Source organism: Pterocles gutturalis, unplaced genomic scaffold (genome assembly GCF_000699245.1).
Source record: "Pterocles gutturalis isolate BGI_N339 unplaced genomic scaffold, ASM69924v1 scaffold32415, whole genome shotgun sequence".
NCBI classification, from domain to species: Eukaryota; Metazoa; Chordata; class Aves; order Pterocliformes; family Pteroclidae; genus Pterocles; species Pterocles gutturalis.
Genome location: NW_010141876.1, coordinates 1 through 9,572, shown reverse-complemented (window position 1 = coordinate 9,572; position 9,572 = coordinate 1). Strand labels below are relative to the sequence as shown.

Genomic DNA, 9,572 nt, shown 5'->3' with positions numbered 1-9,572 from the left:
ATTTCATTTATTGACAATTAAAATTAGAGAAACAAAGACAAAAATAAAAACACCTTGCCCCTCCTTCCCAGGCTCAACTTCACTTCCTTCACTCCCGACTGCTCTGCCTGCCCCACTCCGAGGGGCGCGGTGTGGCTGGTCAGTCCACAGCAGCTCCTCTCTGCACTCCTCCCTCCTCACATTTCTCCCCTGCTCCAGCACGAGTCCTTCCCACAGGTTGCAGTCCTCCAGGATAAACCTGCTCCTTGCTCGGCTCCTCCAGCGGCTGCAGGAGAATCTCTGCTCCAGCGCCTGGAGCACTTCCTCCCCCTGCTCCTCCTCTCACCCCGGTGTCTGCAGAGTTGATTATCTCACTTTCTTCCTTACTCATTTTGCCTGTGCCATGTTTTTGCCCTTTCTTACACATGCTTCCCCAAGGCAACCCCACCTTGTCAGCGGGGCTCAGCCGTGCCCTGCGGTGGGGGGGCTGGAGCCGGCTGGCCTGCGGTGGGTGGGCTGGAGCCGGCTGGAACCGGCTGTGTCCGGCACGGGGCAGCCCCGGCCTCTCCTCTCCTCACAGAGACCCTCCTGCAGCCCCGCTGCCCGCGCCTGGGCACTGCACCCAGGGCAGCAATATGCACAAGTTATTTCTATAACACTAAATTCCTACTTTGGGTTATTTCAGCGCGCTCTGATGCCTCTGCTTCATTCTGAAGCTGCGGAAGGGAAAAACTGGAACAAATTCACTGTCACAGGAGGACCGTGAAGCCCCAAGGTCACGCAGCCGCGACAGACCGTCGTCTGAAGCAAAGCCATTTCCAGGGGCGGAAAGGAAGTACTAGCGTAATACAAGGTACTGAGAAGACCTTGTATGAAATACTAGGTACAACTCTAAGCCGCCAACATTTAAGAAAAAGGAATTCAAGTGGGAAAAGTGGCAAATAAAAAAGTATTAGGATGGCTAGGAAAATAAAAAAGCAGATTGATTTGTACTTATGAATATGCAAAAGAGCCTCCAGGGGTAAAAAAATAATTATGTAAGATAAAAGGGCAGTGATAATACAAGAATAAATTACTGTAGATTAGAACACACTGTAGGCTCCTTCAGCCTTGGGCAATACATTGCTTGGGAACTTTGATGTCCTAACAAAGGTCCTCAAACTTATCCTCAACCAGTGTCACAGTGACACTTACTGTGTTGCTGAGAAAAAAGAGGAGTGAAAGCATCAGGCAATCTACATGTTCAATGTCCAGCTGCAACCTGGTCAGCGCTGTACAATGCAACAACCAGTCTTGGCTACCTCATCCCAAAGCCTCCTAATTTTTTTCCTATTTATTTCCTATGACTCGTAAGCAAGGCTACTGCTGCTTTCCAGGATGTACTTGCTTCCTTAAGTATGACCCACAAGACAAGACGATCAAGCTTTTGTTAGATGCTCCATCTCTATGCAAACCACTTCTCTGTACTTTTGTAGCTTGCATGCATGGCTCTGTTTATCAAGGTACTGTAGTCACCACCTTGATTTACTCTTAAAAGATCCTAACAGCAGAACTGTATGGTCCAGAAATGTAGGAAAGTCAACCCTCTACCTTCTACAAAATTAGTCCCTTCTCAGGTATATTCCCACCCTCGGTGCAAGCGCCATGCTTAAACTTCAGTTGAGTATGGCTTCGGTGACAAAATGCAGTGTTCACATGGCAAAAGTGCTTTTGGCAGCAGAAGTAGCAAAGCAGGAGAGGGAAGTTGCAGACCTATATAGCAGCAGCAATATAGAAGTCAGGCTGAGTGAGTACCTGGAGCTGCCATAATCAATTACCGGTACTAAGGCATATCCTCACAACTCTTTACAGTAAACATCAGAGAACGTACTGGTGAAAACAGTCTCAGCTTATACAGCCCTATAATGTGAACTAAGCATTCAAAGAGGCAGAGGCAGCCAAAAAGAGAATCATACGAGGAAATAAATATTTCAGACCAGAAGTAATGCATCCTTTATCTGATAAAGCTAGTATCAAATTTCCGCTCTCTCTGCTCAGGTCACATCCTTGAGGACTCACAAGTGACCCTAGCTGACTCTTCAGAACATACACACACAGCAGAAAGCAACGGCACAATTTCCTTGCTTTCTTCTTTGTGGACACTTAAGCAGATCCCACTCCTTTCCTTTCAAGCCAGGCCTGTCTGCCACCTCGAACACTCTTACACCCTTGCACATTTGCTGCATCATTATCTCTGTCATTCCACCTCACTCAGCACTGTTTTACTTACAGAAGACAGGAAGGCACAATGTGCTACAAGCACCCTTTTTTCTGCTCTGTGACACTACCACTAGCAGAAGATGCTAATTAGTCAACAGATCCAGAGCACGCAATGTCTCTTCCAACACTGGAAACCCATCTGAGGGCTGATAACTAGAGCAACAGGCATAATTTACTTAATTAATGACTGTCACTTATTTTTTGTTACAAATTATCAACTTGAATACCAATACCATGACACAAGATCAAAGGATTGTAATGGCTGAATAACACTGTCAGCGTGTGTGCTCTAATACTTTTTCTGGGAATATGGTAAGAACTATGAAGTAAAACTTGTTTATCTATTACTTGAAAACATCTGAATAGCAAAACATTAATGACATTTAAAATCCTTTTACAGATTACTTACAAAAAAAGGACTTTATTCATACAAATACTGTTAAGCATTGTTCTTCTCATCCCAGTCTGTGCCCAAACACATTCCACAGTTAGCAGAGCTTTACACATGAATGTCTTACTTCTGCTTCAGTTAATCTTAGGACTTCACTGCAGAGGCAGCTAGCAAAATTATGCCAGCCAGTTGCTTACACAGTGCATTTGTAGAAGAATTAAAATGCCAGTAATGATGCTCTTTTCCTTTAACTCACTAATGCTAAAAAGCTTCATCAATTGCTGCAAAGCACCACACAAGACACGTTTAATGCTTAGAATTGTATTTTATTATTTAGCAATGAGACAAGTTTTGGTGGTTTTTTGTTGTGTTTTGCTTTGTTTTTTTTTTAATTTAAGGTGGCTCATACTAAACTATGAAGTGTCATGTACCAAATGAAGTGTCTTCACAGTTAGAGCCTAATGCAAAAATACACCACACACTTCATACACAAACCAGAAGGGTAATTTCCAAGTGAAGCTTTTAACTGTTTCTAATACATACTTATATATAGCGCAGCTTCTAGTGTTTTAGTCATGTAACTACACACACTCATGTTAATAGTATGTTAAAGGCTGGTGAAGGAACATTAGTTTACAAGTCTTTATAGATATTTCCATGGATATGACATCACCTTCGTCAAGTTTAAGAGAATATTTCAAAATAAACAAGTCATCTTTTTAGTGCATGCACTGCAAAAAACCTGTTTAACCTACAAATAGCAAGTAAAAAATAATAGGCATTATTTTCACCAGCAAATGAAACTCACGGTAGACAATTATTCAATAAAATAATTTTATTTATGTACACACTGTAAAGATGCTGTAACCATTCAGCAAACATTATATTGTACAAGAGCATACTTGAATTTGCTTAACACTTCTAAATTCACTTTAAGTGGGAGTCTCCCTAAGGTTAAGAAAGGTATCTTACAACTGTACATTACATCAATATTTAAGCAGTGTTATTAAGAAAAAAAAAAAACAAAAAAAATCTGAAAGATTTGGACAGGGGTATTTAGTGGAAGAAGGACCCAACAGTACGTGCTGAAAAATATTACACAAAAGACTTCACTGCGGCAATGTGACTGCTGCAAGATTATGACCAGTCCTGCAAGTAAGAGTAAATATTATAGAAAAACTGGTGGGCAGGAGGGGAAACAGGTTTTGGAAAAAGATAGGACAAAAATGGAGGCAAACACAAATCATGATTTAGGAATGCTCTATGAAGACAGTAAGAACCAGATGCCTGGCCAGGGTGTCTTAGATCAGCTATTTTTCTTCAAAAACAAACACACACACTCCCCCACCCCCATCATAGTTTGTTGTTTGAGTTTTGTTTCATTTGGTTTTTAAAAACAGCTTCAGCCGGAAATTTGACACAAACAGCACTCCTTGAATAAGCTTGTCCAACAAGAAAACAGGATGAAGTCTTTAATGGTCATCTAGGCAAACAAAAAATTCACCAGAAAATATATTATGCAAGAGTGTTCCAACTCATGGCAACAGCATGCCCTGTGACCTGATTCAGCCACTACTGAAGCTGACTGAATTTTTCTACATCGGATTGCAGATGAGGCCTTTTAAAAGGCCCAACAGGACTGGGATTCGCTTCACATTAACAAAATGTATAAACTAAAGTATGGCTAGTCTACCCGTGGGTGGAAAAGTAGCACTTAGTAATTAAACAGCAAAACCGTCAGTTAGAGAACTTTTTCAGTTTTGTTTCAGAGTAATGAGATAGTCACCCACAATCATAAACCAGAAAATTCTCTTGAAAGGAGCAGCCAAAAGGCATCTGAGTATAAAAAAAAGAGGCTCTGCGTAACAAAACTGGTAACTCCAACTCTAGGCCGTCAAGATGTAGAAGAAAGGTTGTCTGTATTTGTATGTCCTATTCTATTTCTACCTGGACTGTAAAACAACCCTCGCCCCTCAAAGCAACAGAAATAAAATGAGTGCTGTTATTTGCTTTATCGCATAGCTCTCTTGTTCTAGCAGGTCTAGCAGCGTTTAGGTTAACAGGTGCTCTCAGGTATTATTAATTATATAGATTTTCAAAGTATACCGTAACAGTCTTTGCATGAAAAAACTCACACTAAGATGCATACTAAAAATATTGCCTTATTATGATAAAAATTACTTTTAAGGAAAGATTTAAAATCCAGTTAGTAACATTACACAAATAATACAAAATATTAAACTTTAGAAGTCTGATGTCACTGACATAGCTATCCAGCTGTCTGCTTGGACCACACCTAATCTCTTTCTTCAGTCCCAAATTCACTACTAACCCCAACCTTCCATATTTTTTTTATTTTAGCACATAAAAACTTCACCTCCTTTAGCCAGCCACTACAAGAATTACACTTTTGGCTCAAACTTATTTCTCTTCTGATGCTTCCATTCTCTGTTAGGATTCTTCAGAATTCTGCATCTGGGATTTTTATAATTATTACCTTGTTTTATCAAATCCAAACCTTTTACGTTTTAAGCTGCATAGAGCACAGCATCATTTTGATATCTGGTGAGTTATCCTCCACCTTCCCGCCTGGAACTCCTGCAAATAAAGTTTGGATTCTGCAAAATATGCATTTGGAATACAAATTTGGGTTCTGTTTCTGAGGAATTCATGCTTCTGCTTTCTTCTAAAGTACTTTTAACAACCACACAACCCCTCAGGAGAGGTTCGTCATTTCAAGCTTTAACCCTTTTTTCTATAGGATGGCGTCCAGACAGGCAACACTGGCAAAATACCACAGCCTCATTCTGCCCTGCTTAGAAATAAGAAGGTAGCACAGAATTTAGATTTTCTCTGTTGAATATCATCAGGATACAAGATAGGGTTGCTGTGTAAACTTACTTGACCCTCTCTGCCTGGTTTTGAACAGGCAATTTCAGATATTCACCACTTCACCATTATTAACAAGAACTGGCTATACGTTTGTGACCTACTAGTAAGTAGTTTCCTCTCCCTCAGAGAGCAGAACAAAACCAAAGCCATTCCCACCAAACAAATAAATAAAATTAGCTTGTTTACACCAAACAGTGCTTCCCTTACACATTTAAAACAACATGCTCCACTACAGAGCAGTACACAAAACCTGTAACACATGCCTTGACCCAAAATTTTTCACAGCTTGGGCTTGCCCAGTGTTATTACTTTGGAAAATAAACCTGTGTAGCAGTCCCATCACGCTATATGACAAAGTTTCAAATGACGGGCTTTTTATCTCACTAGTTCAGTGTGCCAAACCTAATTAATATCTTTGCCATTCTCCTGCCGCTAGGCGTCACTCTTTTCTATCGTGATCTTCATACCATCACCTAATATCCAACGATTCACCCAGGAACCGTCAGACCAATACTATTAGTGGGAGAACACCCACCCCAATTTGCCAAGACTCCATCTAAAAAGCAGTTCTATTGCTTATGCCAAGGAAATATTTAGTGATGAGGCAGATAAAGTGCAAAGGATTTTTAGTGTCATTTTGTATGTTCTTTGAAGCAAAATAAAAATACTAGAACAACTGAACTCCTAAAGGAGGTGATACAGGCCTTCCTCCACAAGAGTCATCTCAGATTCTAAAACCCTCTATAAATATGATTACTTCCAAAAATAAGAGGAACCATAACAGGAGCACTAGTGGAACTAATTGCATGACCACTCACGTGGTATGTAAAAAGAATATAATTTTACCAATCAACCAGCAATCTTTTCAAGGATGAAACAGAGTCAAACATTCTATAGTTGCCTCTTGTATTTCATTGATTTCAAGTGCACAAGGGACCACTACGATTCCTAGCTAGACCACCAGTATAAACAAATGCCTGCATCCCCATATGCACGTTTGTGGTGGATATGAACTCCTCCCATACTGAGGACAACATAGCAACTACAACTCACTTTGACAGTGAACACTCAAATAATTATCTCCCTCCTCCTCAAAAGCACTTAAAAGAAAAAAAAATGCAAACAACAAAAAAAAACCCCAACAAACCAACCCAGCCATGACTGCATTCTGCCACATGACCAGTTCAGCCAGTTGGAATGATTTAATGGCACACAGGAACTAGGTATCCATGCATACCTAACTTAGGTCATAATTGATCTTAATAAACAACATAATTTCCAGTATCAGTATCTTTGACATATATGAAATAGGACTCAAGCTAAACTTGTTAAAACTGAGCTTAATAGACAAATTAACCATAAAGCCACTCTGAAGCATTAGGACAAAGGATGCCATTAGAGACCATGTCACTACTAAATCATGAAATACTGTCCAACCTGACAAAATGGTTGGCATAATTCATAACTAAGAGGTTGAAGATCTTATGTATACGCATATATGAAACACAAACAATGCTTCTGAATACTTCTGGTGCATACAGAATACTACCAGCAAGGAATTACTGTGTTAATGAGCTTCTTGGAAAAGCTTCTAAGTCACGGGCAAAGAATTACTTTGCATTGTATTCTTCCACTACCCTACTAGGAAACAGCTGTTTCAGTGTTATATCCTCTTCTTTGGATGTGGTTCACCATTTAATTTTCCATTTTCCACTGCTTTATTTTCAAAGTTCCAGTCAGTTGGGCTGAGGAGCTGCTGAGTTTTTTTGTATGTCCAGTATGGGTTAAGTATTAGTGTAACAGCAAATAATCCCAAGAATAAAACAATAAAATGAAGAAGTCCCAGATTTTCCATCACAGAATTCCAATTGAAAATACACACCCACCACATGTGATAAGTAAGAATCATGCGGCAGTGAAACAGGTGGATCATCACCCACTGGTTTGCCTTCCAGAAAAAGGTATTAGCACAGCCAGCCTAGAAAAACAAGAACAGAAAGTATGCAGAAGTGAGATTGTTATTTAATGATAAGGCACTGACGAATCTGTAGAAATAATGCAAATATCCAGCTTTCACATACACACACTCTCAGGCATTTTTTCCATGTAGAGCTATGATATTCCACATGCATAAGTCATCCCAAACTCAGAATGAATCTATACCATCTCACTATCCACACGCACACAGCATCACGCAGAAATCTTATGGAGGACTATAGGGATATAATCACAACAAAAGCAGGTATCACAATAACATGGATACCAGTTAGATGAACACAGTTTTGCTGAAAAGCTATCCAGACAAACCACACAGATTACCTATGGACAAGTGAGATGCATGAAAACTGTTACAAACATAATTTGAAAATTATCACGTTCTTACCTTTAGGAGCATCCAGGAAATGCATGTTGAGGGAGTACTCATCTCCAGCAACATTCCCATCAAAGGCAGATAATGTCCAGATTTCACATTAATTACTAGACCAGCCAAGCCACCAAAAGCAAGCAAGTGATGAACTACCAAGAACACATCAAATGTTCTAAAAATAATGTTGGACATGTGAACAGCTACATTTTCAAGCAAGAAAAATCCAGCTGCTATTAAACAGTTAAACCAACTCCACTTTTGCTGTGAGTACACTTTGTCAGCATGAAAAACAGGATCTATGAGCAAAGCCCATAATCCAGCAACACAACTCTGAAGTCCAAATACACCACGTGTGACTGCCATATTCCAAAACACCTTCTCCTTTGGATACAAGGCATGATAAGTAGTACTTATCCGTGAAGACAACCAGTGAGACAGAAGAAATACTCCCAAGTAGATTAAAAAACCAGCAGCTAAAAATGTCAAACGAACTTCCCATAAGAGATAGTCCCAGTCAAAAATGGTTACAAACACTGGATCATCATTTGTAGGATTCATTTCTTCTTTTTTTACAGAGCAAAGCCTTGCAAGGGCCTTGACGCTTCTCTCCTGCACTATAGTCTCCTTTATGCCTATTCAGCCTCTGCTGTTCTGCAAACCAGAAACCAGGAACTCTTCTTTTCCATCTGGAACAAGTAGAAAAAAATAAAGTGAATTTTTAAGTCATCCATATACATAGCTTCTAAACCACAGACAACTCGCTTCCACTGCAGTGGAAGGCTTTGGTCCTGTTGCCATGAGGCCTGGTCATCCCATAGACAGGTACAGACGAAAAAGAAGACATAATGCGTTTCAGATTAACAACTGGCCTGCAAAATCTGTACTACTCCGAAGTAATGCACTGAAACAAAAGCTGAAGAGGGCAAAGTAGGAAGGCGAGAAAGAGGAAGAGAAAATACAAGAAGCAAACCCTGTTTTCTTACTTATGAAACTTGCATTTCAACAGCTGTGTGTGGTTATTCTACTACTCCATTATTCTCCTACTCCTCTTCTTTTCCCTCATGGATTTTCCACCACTTCCTACAGCTTTGTAATTCAGAATCTCATATACAAATGCAGGACATAAACTACAAAAAATTAACCCAGTAAGTGGGACCACTTACACAGAAAAGGGCTTTCAGGATCACACCTCAAAACAAGACTTTACAATCAATTTCTTAACATTAAACAACTTTCCAACAGAAAACATATTCCAAAAGTGCAAGAACAGCACAGAATGCAGACAAGCAACCTAAGTATGTATTATTAACAACATTAGTGTAATTAGCTGAACAGCCCAGCAGTAAGTGCCTCAAGTTAGACAAAACTTCATGAACACACTGTAATGCAAAACCAAAGACGTGTGAGGAGGGAAGAGCCATATAAGACTGAAATATTTGAGTGCCAGCTCATTTTAAGAACTATTTAGGTGGTATCAGCATGACCACTAGACCCGCAGCAACCTGTGAGTGCTCAGAACCACAATGTGTTAGCGAGTTCGGTGAGAACTAAGATGAAAAAGCCACGACGACCATAGCAGTACAGAGCCCTGATGAGAGGCTCCCGCCTGGGCTCACCGTGTAACAAATGCCACCACAACAACCCAGACCCCGTAAGGCACCCGCTCACCCGAGCCTTGCGAGC

The 9,572-nt window shown here is 40.2% G+C and overlaps 1 protein-coding gene across 1 annotated transcript; it reads right to left on the bottom strand.

The window, feature by feature from the left end:
* Positions 1–7,184: 7,184 nt before the first annotated feature.
* CLN8 (ceroid-lipofuscinosis, neuronal 8 (epilepsy, progressive with mental retardation)) lies at positions 7,185–8,447 on the bottom strand. The gene is given in 4 exon segments (XM_010084187.1): positions 7,185–7,499; positions 7,905–7,994; positions 7,996–8,045; positions 8,048–8,447. Coding segments are annotated over 4 exon segments (855 nt in total).
* Positions 8,448–9,572: the final 1,125 nt, after the last annotated feature.